The sequence below is a fragment of the Prunus mume genome, linkage group LG6 (genome assembly GCF_029339155.1).
Source record: "Prunus mume cultivar Tortuosa linkage group LG6, ASM2933915v1, whole genome shotgun sequence".
In the NCBI taxonomy this organism is placed as follows: Eukaryota; Viridiplantae; Streptophyta; class Magnoliopsida; order Rosales; family Rosaceae; genus Prunus; species Prunus mume.
In genome coordinates, this window is record NC_142703.1 from 15,662,195 (window position 1) to 15,680,769 (window position 18,575).

An 18,575-nucleotide genomic window follows, 5' to 3' on the forward strand; every position below is an offset into this window, starting at 1 on the left:
AAAATAAATGAATACAATTTATTTTCATGTAATTGTACTGGACGAATTTGTTCTACTTAGGGATTCTATTGATGGGTTCTCTACAGAAGGTGCCATCCAATGCAAGGACTCCATCAACGCAGACTTTATCCCTTCTACTGCGGAATTCATGACTATGTTGAGATGCTTGAGATTTGGTAATGGTGAAGGGAAGGCCTCTCTAAAATCTTCTGGAAACATGACACCCTACACAATTAAACACCATAAAATATATTAATAAAAAAATTAAATAAATTTATAAATTTATTGTTAAAATGAAATTTTTGGATGTGTATAAATACCTCAGCATCATGAATGTAAAGTTTCAATTTTTTGGAGCAATCAAAGTGTTCAAGATAATCTCTCAGAGTAGAAAAATGATTCAATGGCAAGCTGAAGGTGGGCCCTCTGATGTGATCCAAAAGTATGAGTGTTGCATCCGATAAATATTTCAATGGAGCCATGGAAACGTTAGCCATCAAATATCCACTAAAATCAAAATAATGTAAATTTGGAGTGTTAATTGTTGCCTCGACACTGTTTTGGCACAATGCATATAATATAAGGTGTTGAAGGTGCTGGCTGAAGATGTTAATGCATTTCAAGTTGGTGCAATCAAACAATGCCATGCTCTCAAGCAATTCAAAGTCTGAATCAAATTTAAAAGACTCAAGATTCTTGGCTTCAACTTCAATGTGGCGAGAATAGCAATAGAAAATTTCGAAGGATTTGAGACTCGAACTTGAAATTTTGAGCTTCCAAGTCCAGGAGCCGAGGTCACATAAATTTAAGGACAAATGCTCGATCCAAGGGCAGCCTGAAATTAGGTTGGAAAGTGCCATGCCCTCGAAGTCCACCATTTTGAAGGACATGGATTTTACAGATGGTAAGCTTATAGGCTGATCAGCAGTGTCCTCTATTCTCACATCCTCCAAACTGAGAGTGGTTAAAAGCTTTGCATCAAAAAGGGTTCGGGGCAAGCAGTAGGGTTTGACGGTCGGTACGTTTCGAAGGCTTATATCTAACTCTTTCACGCTTCTCTCAACTGCAGATCTCAACCATGCATCTAGGACTTTCGCATCTCCCTGGTACCTCATTCGGAGCCTGAATTTTCCATCATGATTGTATGGATCGCCCTCCTTGAATTCGAACACCGGGATCGAGGAACATGCCTCTGCCCATTGCTTGGAAACAAAGCTAGCTTGGGCTGCAATTTTTGTGGGAAGGAGTTGGAGGATATGGTAGATAATGAGACCGGGTAAGTAATTATAAGGTCTTGTTGAGGCCATGGCTTTTGTCTCCACAATTTTTTTTTTCCGAAGCCTTGTGTTTGTGTTTGGCTTGTTGCGGCTGCGTGCTTCTCCCTTGTAAGCCATTGTGAATGAATGACGATATTGGAGAGAAGAGATAGAGGAGGTCTTATTTATAAGGCTAGAATCCTTGTAGGAGTAGGAAACCTTTTTTATTTTTTAATTTTTAATTTTTTAATTTTTGGTTTTATTTTGAAAAATAATATCGTAATAGGAGTCAGAAAATTTTATTAAATTTGAACTCAAATAATATCTTATAGGATTTACTTCCAAGTTTCCGTTTTATTAATTTATTATACAAAGGACTCTTTCACGACAAGTCTGCCTATTTGAAAAGGTCAATGCTTAAACCTCGTACAAAGTTGTTGACAAAACACACCCAAGTCAAACACAAATATCCATTTTTATTTAATTATCCATTTACTATTCCTCGAAATATCAGCAGAATCCCAAGATATTCTCTACAAATTTCCAGAAAAAATCTGATCGAAAAAGGTAAGTTTTGGCGCTTTCTTCCTTGGCAATCAATCATTACCTTCTGCGCTTCTTCCTCTTCGCCACTTTCTTCCTTACTTTGGTCTCTTTCTCTCTCCTATTGGTTCTTGCTCTTCTCCATTTTCTTCCTTTCTCTGCTCTCTTCTCTCTCTGATTGCGTAATGTTGACACACACCTTCTCTCTCTCTCTTTGATAAGTTAACAATTTTTATTAATATATGTTCTTCTGTTTGGTTTTTTATTACTTAAAGACTTCTAGTTGGAGCTTAGTCTCCTACCTTTCTACCATTACAAACACAATAGCTTTTTCTTATATTCATCAAAACATTCAAAACTCATGCTTAATCTACCATGTCTACCAAGAGAAAAACTCCCATAGAAAACACAAATTCAAGTAAAAAGCTCCAAACCCTAGAGTACTATGAATCAAGGGAAGATGATCACGATCGTGACCGAGAAGACGTCACAATACCTAGCTTTCCTGGCCTTGTTATCGATCAAATCCTCCAACACCTTCCCACTACACTTGCCGTAAGCGTGAGCATATTTTCTAAGCAATGGAAAGGTGTATGGTCTTCGGTCCCCGTATTAGATTTTGACGAGGGCGAGCCCTATGATAAAGACGAAAAGCTCGAAAATCTTCGACGGAAGAAGTTCATTAAATTCTTAAGAGGGTGTTTGAAATTTCGTGAGAGAGACAAGTCCTTGGATAAGTTCAGGCTTCGCATGAGATACCGTGGGAAAAGTAGAAACATAGAAAAGTGGTTGAGCTTTGCAATTGAGAGAAGCGTCAAAGTGTTAGAGATCAGTCTTCCAAGAAAACCTAAATTCAAATACTATTGCCTATCCAAGACCATTCTTAATGCAAAATCTATAACAACCTTAAATTTGGAGAGTTTGAGAATAACTGATGACAGCACTTCTCATCCCATAAGCCTTCCATCTGTGAAAACTTTGTCACTCAAAACTGTGCACTTTGGTCGCCGGGCTTTCTCCAATTTAATTTCACGGTGCCCTTCCATCGAGTGCTTGACACTAACTTCGTGTACTTTTGCCATCTTGAATGGAACTGTTAAAGTTTCGTTTTGCAGTCTTGAATCCTTTTGATAGTGCAATTTGGCTCAGTTTTGGTGGTTGTCTATGGTAGACATTTGGTTAGTTTTGCTAAATTCTGGTCTCTGATGGTGCAGTATTTATTTCCTATGCTCCTGGTATCTTTAATTTGGCCTTGTTTCGTTTTCGGACACATTGTAATCTCTTAATTTATCCTTGTTATACCCTTTTGAAAAAGGAAAAGTTTTATCACTCCTTGGAAGACTGGTTTCATATAAGATGAAACGCAATTGTGGGTTTTATCACTCTTTGTTTTCTTTTTCTTTTTGTTTTCACACAGGGTCTCTTGTGACTGCAATTTGTGTGGCAGAAAATATGATGCAATGAATGTTCTCGTGCCATACATAAAACGCACACTTTTATACTTGGCAAATTGAATGTTCTTCGATGCATATATCTGTGTTTTCGAATCAATATCGTGACCTAAATCTGGACACTAATTATTCAAGGGAGAGAATACAACCGCCAAAACATTTTCTACACAACCACAAGTCTAGTCCCTCGGCGTTGGCTCGGCGGTGAGCCCATATATGACTGGAAGAATCAAACTCAGTATGTGTTTGGTTGAACTCGTTGATTTCTTTGTTTTAGAAATTTCAATCCCTATGTGGTGGAGGGAAGCATTTTACCAAGTAATTAACATGACCATATAGTCCAATGACGTCTCGACTTTGTTGGAGAGAGTCTTCAAATACCATGACCAAACATTTGTTGAAAAACAAAGAACACTTCTCTTCTAAATTGATTTACTGTCTAAATTTCTATGTTTGAGATGGTTTACCACTTAAAAAGAAAAAGTATGGGGGTTAATTTAAGTTTGTTTCTATTATGGCTACGAAAAGAAAAACACACAGAAAACGTCTAAAACCAAATAAGAAGATCAAAAAAGAAGATGATAACCCAAATTCCACGGCCATGGAGTAATTAGTTCCTAGTGATTCTAGAATTGTTATAATTGTTTGTTACCTTAGAAGGATTCCTAGTAATTAGTAATTAGTTGATTTCTTACCTTAGAAGGATTCCTAGTGATTCTAGAATTGTTATAATTAATTAATTAATTCCCTGATTGATGAGAGGCTATATATGATACCAATGTATATAAAGCCATAAGAAACTTAGGTTAACAATCCCTACAATAAATCGATTATGGCTACCAGAAAAATCCCAAATCACCCGAACACAAACAAGAATAATCTGAAGGGAAAGCAAAACTCCATGGCCACCGCCACAATACCTCACTTACCTGTCCTCGTAATCCACCACGTCCTCCAATTCCTTCCCACAAAACTTGCCATCCGCATGAGCTATCTATGCAAGCAATGGGAAGGGCTGTGGTCATCAGTCCCAGTTTTAGATTTCGACGAGGAAGACGGGCCAGACGACAGACTACAGCATGCAAAGTTTATCAATTTCTTGGACAGGTGTTTGGCGTTCCCCAAGAAATACGAGCACTTAGACAAATTCCGGCTTCGCATGACGTTGTTTTCAGTCGAAGACGAAAAGAAAGTTCTAGAGTGCTTGCGTTTTGCAGTTGAAAGAAGAGTCAAAGAGTTGGATATCAACATCAATAATACATATCACTGTGATTGGTATTGCTTATCCTGGAGGTGGAACGTTCTCAATGCAAAGCCTATAGTTATTTTGAATTTGGAGAATGTGACCATATCGGACAACCATCAGCCTATAAGCCTGCCCTCATTGCAAACTCTGTCCCTCAGAGATGTGAGCCTCACAGCCGCGTCTCTCTCCGCATTAATTTCAGGCTGCCCTTGCATTCACTATCTGTCGTTATTAACTTCATTCTTTTCCTTTCACTATTATAGCATATCCCTGCAGACTCTTCTTGATGCAAAATCTTTAACGTACTTGAATATAGAATGCGGGAGAATCTGGGGTGACAATAATAATGATCCTATAAGCCTTCCATCATTGAAAACTCTCTTCCTCAGAGTAGTGACTCTTGATTACTACTTTGCTCTCTCCTCATTAATTTCAGGATGCCCTTGCATTCAGTATTTGTGGTTAACTGGATATCTTCAACCCTACTATAAGTTATCCATTCAAACCCTTCTTGATGCAAAATCTTTAACTTCCTTAAGTCTGAAGCGCGTGGAGATACTACCAGGTGACGATAATATTAATAATGATCGTAAAGCTGTAGGCCTTCTGTCTTTGAGAACAATGTCCCTCGAAAGGGTGATGCTGGATGACATGACTTTCGGTCGTTTAATGTCAGGGAGCCCTGCCTTGAGCATTTGTCAGTATCTTTAATATCTGATCATATTCATATACCGCGTTCCAGTATCAAATCTTTGCAAGTTACGAATATCAATTCTACGACGTTCCGAGTAAGTGGAGCTAAGAATCTTGAATCCTTTACCTTGATTTCAGAATGTTCAACGCAGATTGAGAGTATACGGTTGGATTGTTGCAAAAACTTGAAATATTTGAACATCCGTTCTCCAGACCTGCAAGAATTTACACTTGAATTTAATGGACGCAAAGATCGTGTGAAGGCCACAATTGATATTCAGGCTTTGGATTATCCTATAATCAACTTTTTGGGGAAAGGGTCTCCGTGCCATGGAAACATGTTTTTCACTGACAAAATATCTTTAAAAAACTGATTGCTTCGAGACTATATCGCTACGTGATGATGATGAGGTGAGTCTATATCCATTGCATGCTCTGATAGATTTTGAAAGTTATTGTTTTTTACATTCTATGCAATTGATTCTTCCACACTGATCATGATTTCCCTTTTTTGGCTGGAACTTTCTGCATGGTGTAGGCTCTTATATTCCCAGAAAATTTGAAAAAGACCAGCCCTCCACCATTACCTACTCTCAACACTCTCACCGTATTCATCAATTCTCCCGAGGTGCACAAGATTCTGAGTTGATCAGGCACTCTTTGCTTTGGTTGGCACCTTTTGTAGAGTCTCTGTCAATGATATACTCTGACGTTTCGTCCCGGCACAAGTACAGAAAGAAAATTCTTTAAAGGTAAAGGTGCACTTCGTATTTTGGTAAACAAGAAAACTCAGTCAATAGCCTAGTTTTGTTGAATTTTGGTATCATGGTGCAGTCTGTTGTAATGCACCCGAATACACATTGCAATGCCCTTGTTTTTTGTTTCAATAATTTTCTCCATTTTAAATAAGGTGAATTCAAGACTAATTACTTGTTTCCAAGTGTATACAATTTAAAAGTTGCAGGTTGAGGTTTCCCTGCATCTGGAAGAATTTTTTGGTTAGTCAAGCATTGCCAGGGATAAAAAGGTGCTTTAGATCAAATCAAAATTTGTTCCAAAGCTTCTTTGACTGAGGAGATTGTTTCTGATCTAAGGCTGTATGGCCAATTTAGTTGCTTTTGTACTCTTCAGTGCACCAAACAGGAAAAAATTCTGAAGTTTGCTACAAAATTCTTTTCTGTTTTTTAAGTAACCACCACAGAAATTTTCACTACTACTGAAAAATGCTGACCTTTTTTTCGGAAATGTTGACCATCTGATATGGCTCGGATACACAATCGATATGCCTGATTGTGTTGGTGCCCTAATAAATTATACACCGCATTTTGTTAGCCCCCTTTTATTTATTATTTATTATTTATTTTTGCCAAAGTTAAGAAGGGGATGGAGAAAACTCACACACAAATACTATGAGGGTTTGAACTCAAGACTACTTAAAAGCACACCAAAATAGAACAGTGTGTTTACGTACTCAGTTGGGCTTTATGATAATGGGCTAATTTTTTTATTTAAAAAAATTCTCATATGGGCCAATATAATAGAAGATTACCCAATATACAAAAACTCTTTTATAATATATTCTTAAATATTTATATATATTATCCCGTATCCATATTCTACTTTTGTGCTATGTTGTATGGGTATGGGTACAGATACAAGTACACTGATACAATACGATACGATGAGTTGGTGTATCAATACTAGGGTTTATTTCATGATGTATATAAAGTCATAGCAAACCAGGTTAACGATTTCTCCCTGTTAAGATTTTATCTAGTTACAGCAATTGTTTTTTAATTAAATAAACTGATTATCCTATTCTGAAGGAAGTCATGTTGCACATTGTTATGTTTACCAAGTCCTTAGGAGTCTCCCAGTAGTGGAGCAGTTTTTTAGTAGTGTCAGTAATGGATTAAGTTAGTAGGAGTCATGTCCTTGAATTTAGCATAGTCTGATGATGTAACGAAAATCCTTTATGGCTACCAAAAGCAAAGCAGGCAGAAAAATCCCAAAACACCCAAAAACAAACAAGACTAATCTGAAAGGAAAGCAAAACTCGAAGGCCGCCGCCACAATACCTCACTTACCTGTCCTTGTTATCCTCCACATCCTCCAATTCCTTCCCACCAAACTTGCGATCCGCATAAGCTCTCTTTGCAAGCAATGGGCAGGGCTGTGGTCTTCAATCCCATTATTAGATTTTGACAAGGACGAGCCACCATATGGCGACGAAAACCTTGACATAATACAACTCCAACATACGAACTTCATCAATTTCTTGGACAGGTGTTTGGAGTTCCACCAAAAATGCGAGGGCTTAGACAAATTCCGGCTTCGTATGACGTTGAGTTCAGTCGAAGACAAAGACAAGGTTAGAGAGTGGTTGTGTTTTGCAGTTGGAAGAAGAGTGAAAGAATTAGAAATCAGCGTCAAATATAAATATGAGGTCAATCAATATTGCTTTTCCTCTACCTTTCTCAATGCAAAGGCATTAGTTATTTTGAATTTGGAGAATGTGACAATAGCGAACAGCGGTCAGCCTATAAGCCTGCCCTCATTACAAACTCTGTCCATCAGAAAAGTGAGACTCACAGCCTCGTCTCTCTCCGCATTAATTTCAGGCTGCCCTTGCATTCAGTATTTGTCGTTAACTTCGTCTTCTTGCTTTGAATCCTATGACTTATCCATGCAGACCCTTCTTGGTGCAAAGTCTTTAACTTCCTTGAATCTAAAGTACGTGAGAGTAAGGGACAACAATAATAATGATCCTAAAGCTCCTGTAGGCCTTCCCTATTTGAAAACAATGTCCCTCGAAATTGTGGACCTGTATTACCCCCAATTAATTTCAGGGAGCCCTTCCCTTGAGCATTTGTCAGTATCTTTTTGTTTCGCTAAATTTTATAGATCTACTAAGATTCCACGTTCTTCCAGTCTCAAATCCTTGGAAGTCAGAGATTTCGATTCTTAGGTAGTTCAAGTGAGTAGAGGATCCACCATGGCGCCCTGGAAATGGCTTGGAGGTCCTTGGTTTCTCTTGGCAGCCATGGGAGATGACCCCATGGAGAAGAAGTTACAAACTGCTAGGGAGAAGAAATAGGGAGGAAGAAGAAAGAGAGAGATAGAGGGGGAGGAAGAAGAAAACCAGAGGGAGAAGAAAAGAGAGAGGGGTAGGAAGATATTTGTTGGGGTTTTTTTTAAATATTTTTTAAATTCTGTGTACACCTATAAATATTAAAAGTCATGAAGATATCATTTACCATAGTGGTCTGTGAATTGAAAAGGACTTTAAGGTCAACGGTTCAACACCCACTGTGTTCTTTTTTCTTTCTTTTTTTGGGTAATATTCAAGGTATTATTTTGATGAAATTTATGATTTAAATAATACATATATGAGTTTGATTTATTAAATGATGTTTTTATTAATTGGAATAAGTTCGGTGTGTTTTTTATTTGTTATTTTTGTATTGTTTAATCTTAAAATGAAAATTGGAATTTTAACACTATGACCCCATAGAGTAATAATCCTGGATCTGCCACTTGAATGGAGCTAAGAGTCTTGAATCTTTTACCTTGGTTTCAGAATCTTCAATGCAGATTGAGAGTATACGGTTGGATGGTTGCAAAAACTTGAAACATGAGCATTCGTGCTCCGAACCTGCCAGACTTTAAACTACACCTTCATGGATGCGAACATCTTGTGAAGGCCATACTTCATATTCCAGAGTTGGATGTAGAAAGCTCCTCCAATGTGGAATGGGAACATTTTTCTTCTCTGACAAAATATCTTAGAAAATTTGAACCTTGCAAGAATCTATATGTTGATGATGCCAAGGTGATTTCTACATCCATACTGCATATGCATGCTTGTGTTAGTTTAAGAAATAAGAGGTTTGGAAAATGATTGATGGTGATTAGGATAATAGCTTAACTTAGAAAGGAAAACTTTGTAACAAAATAGTTTTATTTTATTAATTGAAATAAGAAGGGTACAAGGCTTTAGGGCTAATGGGAGAGTTAGACAGCTGTGGTTTGCAGCTTTCTTCCTTGAATGCATAACTGGGCTGCTAGCTGTATTTATAGAGTAGCTAAGTCGGCAGCTTGCTTTGGAAAAGTCGGTTGCTCATGCAATTGACTTTTCCAAAGTCATTTTCAGCCAAAAGTTTTCTCCTTATTCTAGATTTCTTTAGTATAACTTGCCTACTTTCTTTCAAATTTTCTAGATTTTTCTATATTATTCAAGACCTTTCTATATTATTCTAGTACAAGTGTGCATTATTTTTTTAACACTTTGATAGATTTTGAGTTTTGTATTTTGTAAATTTTCTGTATTCTATTCCAACTTCTGCTGCAATTTCCGTTTTTTGAATCTTGTGCATGTTGTTGTAAGCTCTTATCTTCCCAAAAAAATTGAGAAGGACCTGCCCTCCACCATTACCTACTCTCAACACTCTTACTGTTGTTTTTATCAGTTCTCCAAGAGGTGCAAAAGATTGTGACGTGAGGCACTCTTTATTTTGGTTGGCACCTTCTGCGGAGTTTTTATCAATGAAATACTCTGACATTTCTTCCAAGTGCAAGTACAGAAAGAAAATTCTTTAAAGGTGCACTCTTGTATCTTGGTATACAAGAAAACTCAGTAGCCCAAGTTTTAATATCATCTCGCAGTTTATTATAGTGCACTCGAAGACACGTTGCAATGCTCTTGTTTCAATAATTTTCTCTCCTTTTCAAATAAGGTGAAGTCACAATTTTTTTTTTCAAAAGCCTTCTTTGACTGCAGAGATTGTTGGTGAACAGAGTTAAGTGTGCTTTCTTCCTGAAATTTCAGTGGTGTTGGTTGTTGAAGAATGGTTTAGTTGTAACATTTTAATCGCAATGAACAAAACTATTGAAGAAGTTAGTAAATTTCAGTGGTGTTGGTATTTAGATAGATAAAAAACAAAAGACAATGTTTCTATGTCATGCATGACAGCAAATGATGCAGAAACAAAAAAATCAAACACATTCTTCTGCGAATATTGTAGTAAAAATTTGTGTTAACATTAATTCTTCTTGTTACATGATTGTAAAAAGAATCGATCGTTAAATTCTAAAAAGAACCAAATAAAGAATTTTCCTATTTCTGTTTGTACAACATTTGATGAACTACTTAGAAAAGCTTGCAACCAAATTCATCTATGGATATTCCCTCCAGACGAGATGAAGCTGATCTTGATGCAAGTTCTCTAAGCTGATCTGAACTTCCCAGTTGCATAGCAACCTTCATTTCAAACAACTCCCCATTTTCTCTTTTCTCCAAATCTTGTTCTTCAAGCGTGGCTTGAATTGTATCCTCCAATTTGTTGAAGAAGCCAGCGCAGTTCCTATACATCTCAAACACCATCCCAATTTGCCCACCATGCTGAAAAGCATTAACTGCGCTAGCCAATGACCCTGCAGCCACTGCCACTATGGCACTAGCTGACCCCTGGCCCACAAAAGCAGAGCCAATGGCTGCAACCCCCGTTAGCAAAGGGCCTGAGATTGCCAAAATCTTGTTGATCTTCAACACCAAGCTCCCCAGTCTCTCATAGTCTTCTATGTCTTTCGTCTTCACCACTTCAATAATTTCCCTCATTTCCTCTTCAAGTTCAGCACTCCACCCATTAATCTTTCCCATCTGGGAGTTGGGTTTGCTTGGCTTTTGAGATTGAATATTTTTAGGCCACCAAACAGCTGGCTCAAATTTTTTAGGGAACTTTTCAAGCATGGCTCCAAGCAAAGGAAGTGGGTAAGCTTTGTCAAGTGCCAAGACCTTCTCCGTAGTGTCTTTCACATCTTGTTCAGTAGGTTCATGAAGAGCAAGCATGGTTTGGATTTGGATCTGGAGCTGCTTGAACAATCTTGTGGCATTGCGCTGTTCCTCAGCGAGCTGCGAAGGCTGGAACTTGTTCATCACAAGCAGCATTCCGGAGGCTGCAGAGAACAAAAGAGTGGAGGAGATGTTCAAGGCCGAAACGGACACTCCAGCACCGGCTGCAGTGCCTGCAATTCCAGCCATGAGTGAAGCTGAGAGAGTGATCATGTTGATGGAGTTGAGAAGAAGCGTGTTCCAGTTGTCGCGCCACTCGCGAATGTTGTTGTGCATCTCAACTCTGTCTGCTACGGCTTCTAAGATTGCATGGAGCTGAGTTGTAGCAGCTGTAGGAGTTGCTGGAATGGCAGAATGGTTATTGTATGAATCATTATCAAGGATATGTTTTGGTTCCCCCAATTGAAGTCCCTCAAGCATCAGCTTTGTTGCTGTTTTTGGGACTGTGAAGCGGACTCTTGGGAGCTTGGGGACATGGATAGCAGCATTGGTATTTGATCTCCTTGAAGAAGAAAAAGAGAAAATGAGAGTTGAAGTTTGCAAGGACGCCATTTAAACTTGTTGGGTTTTCTGGATCTCTTTGGTTGTGAAGTTAAAGAGTATTGAAATCAAAGAGGATCTGAGTATTGCCTCTGTTGTTGTTGTTGTAGGAGGAGAGGAGTTTGAGATGAAAATAGAAGGTCCAATTTGGTGTTATTTATAGTGGGGAAGCACGGCTGAAACTGAAAGGAAGAGGTCAGATTTGGAAAATATTGACTGGCTTGAACGGGCAGAGAAGACTCAGCCCATTGGCTGACCTGCAGCCTGACCCATTCCATTATTTTTAATTTTCTCTGTTCAAGATTGGTCAACAAAGGCTTCATGCTCTCTCTCTCGCAAACATGTAATAGCGATACCCTACGTTTGCTTGCGTGGTACTTCACCTTGTCAACAATTTAATAAGCTGCTAGCAACTTGCAAGTTTTGTGACCAGCTGTTTGATTGAAGTGGTCTCTTCGCTGGGTTTTTAAGATGGACCGACAGTTTTTTTTTTCTTCCAACTACTAGTTTTCAAACCTCAACATTATATTATAATTTTCTAAATGTTTGGTCTTTCTTTAAGATGGATCATCTTATATCATTATAATGTCACAATTATTTCCCAAAAATACAAGTCACTAAATACCATGTTAACATCTTTTCATTGCCAGAATTAAATGAAGTTGATGAGCAACCTAAAGCAGTAATTATTTTTGTTTTCTAGCGTTGTATTTTTGCACACAAATCACACATAATATAACAAAACAAAATGTAATAAAATAGTAAATCAAATTGTGTAAGGTAAAGTAGGTTTAGGCTTGCATACTTGATTTAGAAAATTTGTCAGGGTGGTTAGCTTGCCCCATTGCAGCTAAGTTCGAGTCCCTTTTTTTCAAAGTTAGATTAATTTAGAATAGTTTAGATTGTTGCTTGTATTATTTTAAAAAAAAATTGAAAAAAATGATGGAATAATACGGCAGAGCTGATCCGTGAGAATGTTATAAACTCTTGTATTTTGATATACAATAAAACTTAGCACCCGAGTTCGATTAACATAAAAGACGATTTTGAGGTCACCCAATACAATATTTCCCCCTCCCCCTCCCTAATGAATGACAAAAAATATCATGTTAAAGTTTGCTCTAGATAAAATGAAAATGTTAGTTGAATGATAATTTGTTCAAAGCTTCTTTTGACTGCAGAGACCGTTTGTGAGCAGAGTTAAATGTGCTTTCTTCATGAACAAAGTTCTTGAAGAAAGTATTTTTCAGTGGTTTTGGTAATTGCTCCAAAACATTTTCCTTATCTTAATGAACAATTTTAGGTACTAATCAAACAAGTTTAGATTTTCATCGCTTTTTTCAATTTGGCATATTAAAATGATGGAATAATACTACGGCAGAGCTGATCCGTGAGTAAGTATAAGAACTATACATTCCTGAACGAAATTCAATTGCACAATCCAATTTGTCACACAGAAATCAGAATCGCTCAACATTAGCAGACGGAACTTGTACAAACACAAATTTTAAAAAACTATTAATAAGAAACCCTATTTTGTACTTCTGTATGAAAACACCAGTTAGAACAACTCACATGGATACAAGCAGAAAGAAGAAGCTAAGAACAAGAAGCCATGAAAAAATTAAAAAATTAAAAAAAAAAAAAAAATCTGAGTAACAATGACAAGCAGCTGAAACGCAGGCATTAGAGCGAATCCCGTAGGTACAAGACTGATGACAATGTTAACTCTCATATACAAAGGGTACGGCAGTATTATCATCTCTTGCCAGAGAGACTGATTGAGCTGACTTTCATGGGCGTTGCCACCACCAGTGGAGCTTCCGGGGAGTCTGTAACAGCAAAGTTGTCGTGCATGAAACGACTCTCCACGATGGACTCGTCCTTCAACAGAATCTTGTAACAATAACAACTCTTAAGACCTTGCTGATTCCTGTAGCATTCATGGCCACTGTTCTTCACCTGCTGAAAGTCCCATACCACGCTGAACTTTCCCACTGTTGCGACTAGGTGACGCTCTTGTTTACCATTTTCAGTGACCTGTAAACAGACATAACAAGTTTTCAGCACAATGAATTTCTCAATAAAGAAAGCTAATGAATGCATCTTCTATTTTCCAAATCATGGCAGAACTGTTTGGTACTTGAAAATTTATTTTACAAAAAATAAATTTTCATCTTTACTTCAATATTTTCGATTTTGATGATTCTCCCCTTCTAATTATATTTGGAAGAGTTAAGTAAATGATAGTTTTCTATTCCATTCTATCAGTTTTATAAAGCTATATAACTCTAAAAATACCAGAGAGTTTTCTATGGAACACTTGTTTGCTAAAGGTCTATGCCTAGGAGAACAAATACAGGGCAATGAGAGAAGAAACATAAAATCCAGCCTATATCTATGAAAATACAGAACTTACGTAGCATTCCTCAAAACTTCACATTTTAATGCAAGTGTGAAAGCTAATGAATGCACCTCAATGCTAGTTCAATGCTTCATCACATTTCGAAAGAGATTGAACCACAACTTTAAATTTGACAAGCTAGCACACAGTGTATTACCGTTCACCAAAACAATTCCTCTGCATTAATCAATTAAACAAACTAAATTGAATGATTTACATCTCACATCTATATCTAATGAAACAAGTCTTGCCGAACTGCTATTGGGGAACAAGAAAATCCACAGCAACCCTATGCTACTGCAGCAGAACCTGTAGTTCTAAACCCCAATATGATTGTTCTCACAGTATGATGCACTGCAAAACAAGCCATTGGCCAGATTTAAGAGTTTGAACATCATAAGAAATGAGAAGTCCAAGTAGTTAGTGTTAGCTTCTGTTTGTTCCTCTTTCTGTTTAGATGCCTATTCCCTAAGTTAGTTGCTTTTGTACGGCCAGTATCCATTTCATGACTTATGGTTAATCCCTTCATGATCTAAGGTTGTTGGCTAATCCCTTCACTATATAGGGAATTTGGTCTTGTATGGGCAAGTTAGTTGCTTTTGTACTCCAGTGCACGAAACAGGAAGAACTTCTAAAGTTTGTTGAAACGACACTAAGAAATTTATTTATTTATTTATTTTCAACAACAAACACTAAAAAATTTCACTGCTACTGAAAATTGCTATATATTAGCCTACACTTAATACCAGGCAGACAAACAATATCATAGTATCGTTGTCAATGAAGCATGGAAGCAGATATCAAATAATCAACATTCTCCAATAACAAAAATTGAGATTAAGCTACCACCAAAATCAATCAAAACATGGTTAACTATTTAATCAATGTATGAGAAACATCATAATACACAATGAGCATCTTTAAGATTCTTAACACTTTCAAATAAAATCTGTAAGACAGTTAACGCAGAAAAATCCACGCTTCGTTTAAAGCAGATATGACAGTTCAAATATCACCGATGGCATTAGAGAGGAAAAGAAATGTATTCTCGGGCTGCACACATGTATGAAATTCACGCCATATCTACATGACTATGCATGGTTACAGTATGAAACTAGAACAGCTATAACCACAATCAAACCAATAAAGCACATATTGATGGCAATATATCGTGAACCTATAGACAATATCCAGGATATACAAGCATCTAGAAACACTATAGGTAGACCATGAAGCAGTCTGAAAAATATGGAAAACATGAACATCGAAAAAATCACATTCAAGACTCATTAATGTAGGTTGACATTTAATTTAACCAAGATATATGAAACTGAACTCTGTAACAACTGAGGAAAACAATAACACCAGAAGAACTCATTCAAGGGTCATTAATATAGATGGGCACTTAATCTAACCAAAATGACACTGACCACAATTTCCAATTACGAGAATTGCTGTCATATACCTTCAAAGAACTTATTCAAGCATGCATATGTCCAAAAGATCTAAGTATTGCAGCATTTAAATAGAGAATAAGTTGCTTACCCATGAGAAATGGCCACCGTGAAATCTATTGTCTGTGCCAGCCAAATGCGAGTCCAAAGGGGTGAGCTTCAACAGCCTGGGAGCTGGTATCTTGTTTCCAGCTCTACCACTAAATGCAGTCTTGGTCTTTCCATCTTTGTCAGTGAAGAGAGTGCATATAAGAACCAAATAAGTATCAGTTGTGCCTAACACCCACTTCCCATCATAAGTTACATCAACATGGGTAATGGGGGAACCCAGCCCCGGAAATGCAGTCTTTGCCTGCCTCATGGAGGTCTTGGAATACAGCCTTATCTTCCCTTCCAGAGATCCAACAACAATAGACCCATCTCCAGTGGTAGCAAAGCACTGAAAATTGGTCCCTCGAGAAAACTGATGCCCCTGAGTCCAATTCAGCACGGGCGAATTAGCGGCAGCAATGTTCTGAACCATTCCTGCCCGATCACGCATATCCCACTGACAAAGCCTGTTATCATCCAAACCTAAAAAGGTTGATTCCGAAGGATCCAATTGCGACGCTTTGGTGTCATTAGTAATATCCCTCATTGTAATATCTGTTCCATCCTTTTGAAACTTCCATTCAGTGACAATCTTGCCGGTCTCAATATCAAGCTGTTGAATCCCATTAGCCTGAGGCTTCCCTTCCTTCAATGGACTCATAAGCAGCATATTAGTCTCAGCCCTCATTAACAGAGCCTTCTTGGGCGTCGATCTCCCTAAACTCGAGCCCCCGCTATCGAATTGCGCGACTACACCCTTCCCATGAATCCCATCGTTGAAATTCCGATAAACCTGAACACCAGTGTCGTTCACCAAGAAGCTATTGTCCATTGCGCCAAGGGTTAAGCTCTGGACACCTCCATTGGCGGCCTCCTCGAACTCCTCCATCAAGTCCTGGCTGGGCCGGACCGGCGTAGCCGACTTAGGGCTTTGATCAATATCAATATCATCATAGTCCCAAGCCGAATCGTCGGCTGCCTCCGGCTTGGCCCACCCAAGAAACTCCTTGCCGTAAACCTTGACCTTGTTCTCCTCCGTGGCTTTGACTCCGTACACGTTCTCGAACAAGTAGTCCTGAAACTCCGTCACGAACCTCCGGTACTGCTCGTCGGTGTAAAATTTCAAAGCCCAGACGCCCTTGGACACGAAATCGACTCGGCGCTGATCGCCGAACATCTTCAATTGCATGTCGGTGGAAACCCTAGCTCGGACCTTGGACCCGACCTTCAGAACCCACTGTCCCTCACGGTCCGATCGAACGTCGTCGTCGTAATCATCGTCGCCGTCGACATTAAAGGTCTTGACGAAAGAGTAAGAGGTCTTATCGGAGACAACCCACTTGGCCTTGGGAGTGTTGCCACCGATGTGGAGATAGAGCTTGACGGCGTTCTGGTTTTGCGCGGCAGAGGAAGAGGAAGGAGAGCCGTACTTGAGCTTGAGGGCTTTGAGCTTGGCGTCGACATCGTCGATGGAGGCGTCTAGGGTTTTGGATTTGGGCTTCGAGGAGGGCTGGTGCGGCTTCTCCTCGGCGTCCTCGTACTGGTCTTCGTCTTCCGAAACCTCTTCTTCTTCCGACTCGTACTCGTCTGAGTCGGTGATGTGATCCTCGCGGCTCTGAGAGGTTCCCATGGCTTTTGGAATTCGAAATTCTCAGAGCTCAGAAAGACAAATGGAGAATTTCGAATTTCGAATTTCGAAGATTTTGTTTGGGAAATGAAATTCGAGTATTGAGAATTTGGGAGCGAAAGAAATTGTAGAGGTTTTGATTTTGTGGGTGTCTGCAGAGTTGGCTGCTGACTCGGTTGCTTTTTTATACGTGCTTTGCTTTCAGCGTAGCGTTGATTCGACGTGGCCTTTGCTTCTTGGTTAAGGAAGGGATTGGCTGTAAGGCGGGGTACATCGCCATTTTGTGAGAGTATATGCCACGTATGCGTTTGATTAATGTGATCGACCTCTCTCATCCCTTTTGTGAGACTATAATCCCTTTTCGGAGACATTACTTAAAAAGTTTAAAATTTGCTTTATGAACCGTTAGGATTAGTTGGTTAATCGGTTAATCCCATCTTATCAAAAAATAAAATTTAAAAAAATTTAAAACTTATGATATGTTTACTTCAAATATGTGAATCTTGAATCTGAAAGTCACGAATAAATTAGATAACAAGTAAACATAAAAAAGAATATGTTTGCTCGATATTGGATTACACATTTGTGAGACCACACACTTACACTAGTAGTAAACACAAACAAATTAGAAAAGAGATCAAATACTCATTACATGTAAGCAAATATGCTACTAAGATCTCTAGTTTAATTGACTACGTTTTGTTTATTTACCATAAAGAGATTACTAAGCCGTTAGTGCATGAGATAATGAGTTGGGATTAAGCTAGATTAAAGGTTCGATTCCCTTTCATTGTAATGAAAAAAAAATGAAGTACTTATTTAGCTCGAAGGTTGATATTTTATGTCATCATATTTATACATTACGAAGTATCATAAACATCGCACATAAAGATTAAAGTTTTTGTATTTTGTATTTTTTTAAAACAAATATTATATTTTTCAATAGGACACGAGAATGAACTCCAAATTCAACAAAAGATTTTTATTTTTTTTTAGGGAGCCTAAGCCCCTTTTTAAGATTGAATAAAGAGCCAAAGAACCACAGATGAAGTGCTATGTAGGATGTAGGGAAGGTGGTGTCTAGCTTCGATTCTCATTGTAAACAACAAACAAAAGAAGTATTATACTAAAAGGTGGAAAGTGGAGCTGTATACAATGATCAATAACAAAACAAAATAATTAAAAGAAAGTTTTTAAATCAAAGTTTTCTTGGGTGATCATTACAAGGAATGTGGGCGGAAATCCAGCCAGCAAAGCAAGACACAAGGGCTAAGGCAGCCGAACTACTAGCCCAATAGGCAACCAATTTGAGAAGCTTGCTTGCCTTACCAAAACTTGGCAGTAATATGACTAAGTAGAGGCCATGAGTAAGAAGAACGGGAGGAACTGACCAAAAAAATAAAAGAACAGGAGGAACCAG

General features: G+C 38.2%; 4 protein-coding genes and 1 pseudogene across 4 annotated transcripts; 2 read left to right on the forward strand and 3 right to left on the reverse strand.

The window, feature by feature from the left end:
* Positions 1–19: 19 nt before the first annotated feature.
* On the reverse strand, positions 20–1,490 carry LOC103335306 (FBD-associated F-box protein At5g60610-like). The gene is made up of 2 exons (XM_008238317.2): positions 321–1,490; positions 20–225 (listed from the first exon to the last, which is right to left on the reverse strand). The coding sequence occupies exons 1-2, from the start codon at positions 1,392–1,394 to the stop codon at positions 25–27; spliced, it is 1,275 nt and encodes a 424-aa protein (XP_008236539.2). The 5' UTR covers positions 1,395–1,490; the 3' UTR covers positions 20–24.
* A 589-nt stretch (positions 1,491–2,079) lies between these two features.
* On the forward strand, positions 2,080–8,297 carry LOC103335307 (uncharacterized). The gene is made up of 2 exons (XM_008238319.2): positions 2,080–2,868; positions 7,187–8,297. The coding sequence occupies exons 1-2, from the start codon at positions 2,175–2,177 to the stop codon at positions 8,155–8,157; spliced, it is 1,665 nt and encodes a 554-aa protein (XP_008236541.2). The 5' UTR covers positions 2,080–2,174; the 3' UTR covers positions 8,158–8,297.
* LOC103335308 (F-box/FBD/LRR-repeat protein At2g26030-like) lies at positions 4,127–5,345 on the forward strand. The gene has a single exon (XM_008238320.2). It carries the CDS (start codon positions 4,152–4,154, stop codon positions 5,205–5,207), a length of 1,056 nt encoding a protein of 351 aa, XP_008236542.2. The 5' UTR covers positions 4,127–4,151; the 3' UTR covers positions 5,208–5,345.
* Positions 8,298–10,218: 1,921 nt separating the features above from the next.
* On the reverse strand, positions 10,219–11,689 carry LOC103335276 (putative F-box protein At4g22030 pseudogene; annotated as a pseudogene).
* A 1,336-nt stretch (positions 11,690–13,025) lies between these two features.
* LOC103335278 (Vacuolar import/degradation, Vid27-related protein) lies at positions 13,026–17,369 on the reverse strand. The gene is made up of 2 exons (XM_008238288.2): positions 15,530–17,369; positions 13,026–13,620 (listed from the first exon to the last, which is right to left on the reverse strand). The coding sequence occupies exons 1-2, from the start codon at positions 17,156–17,158 to the stop codon at positions 13,339–13,341; spliced, it is 1,911 nt and encodes a 636-aa protein (XP_008236510.2). The 5' UTR covers positions 17,159–17,369; the 3' UTR covers positions 13,026–13,338.
* Between the last annotated feature and the right edge of the window lie 1,206 nt (positions 17,370–18,575).

Coding starts and splice junctions, on each gene's coding strand:
- LOC103335278 (XM_008238288.2), bottom strand. CDS start 17,158: ATGGGAACCTCTCAGAGCCGCGAGGATCACATCACCGACTCAGACGAG. Junction 13,621..15,529: donor ACGGTGGCCATTTCTCATGG/GTAAGCAACTTA, acceptor GTCTGTTTACAG/GTCACTGAAAATGGTAAACA.
- LOC103335306 (XM_008238317.2), bottom strand. CDS start 1,394: ATGGCTTACAAGGGAGAAGCACGCAGCCGCAACAAGCCAAACACAAAC. Junction 226..320: donor TTTACATTCATGATGCTGAG/GTATTTATACAC, acceptor TTAATTGTGTAG/GGTGTCATGTTTCCAGAAGA.
- LOC103335308 (XM_008238320.2), top strand. CDS start 4,152: ATGGCCACCGCCACAATACCTCACTTACCTGTCCTCGTAATCCACCAC.
- LOC103335307 (XM_008238319.2), top strand. CDS start 2,175: ATGTCTACCAAGAGAAAAACTCCCATAGAAAACACAAATTCAAGTAAA. Junction 2,869..7,186: donor GTGCTTGACACTAACTTCGT/GTACTTTTGCCA, acceptor AAAGCAAAGCAG/GCAGAAAAATCCCAAAACAC.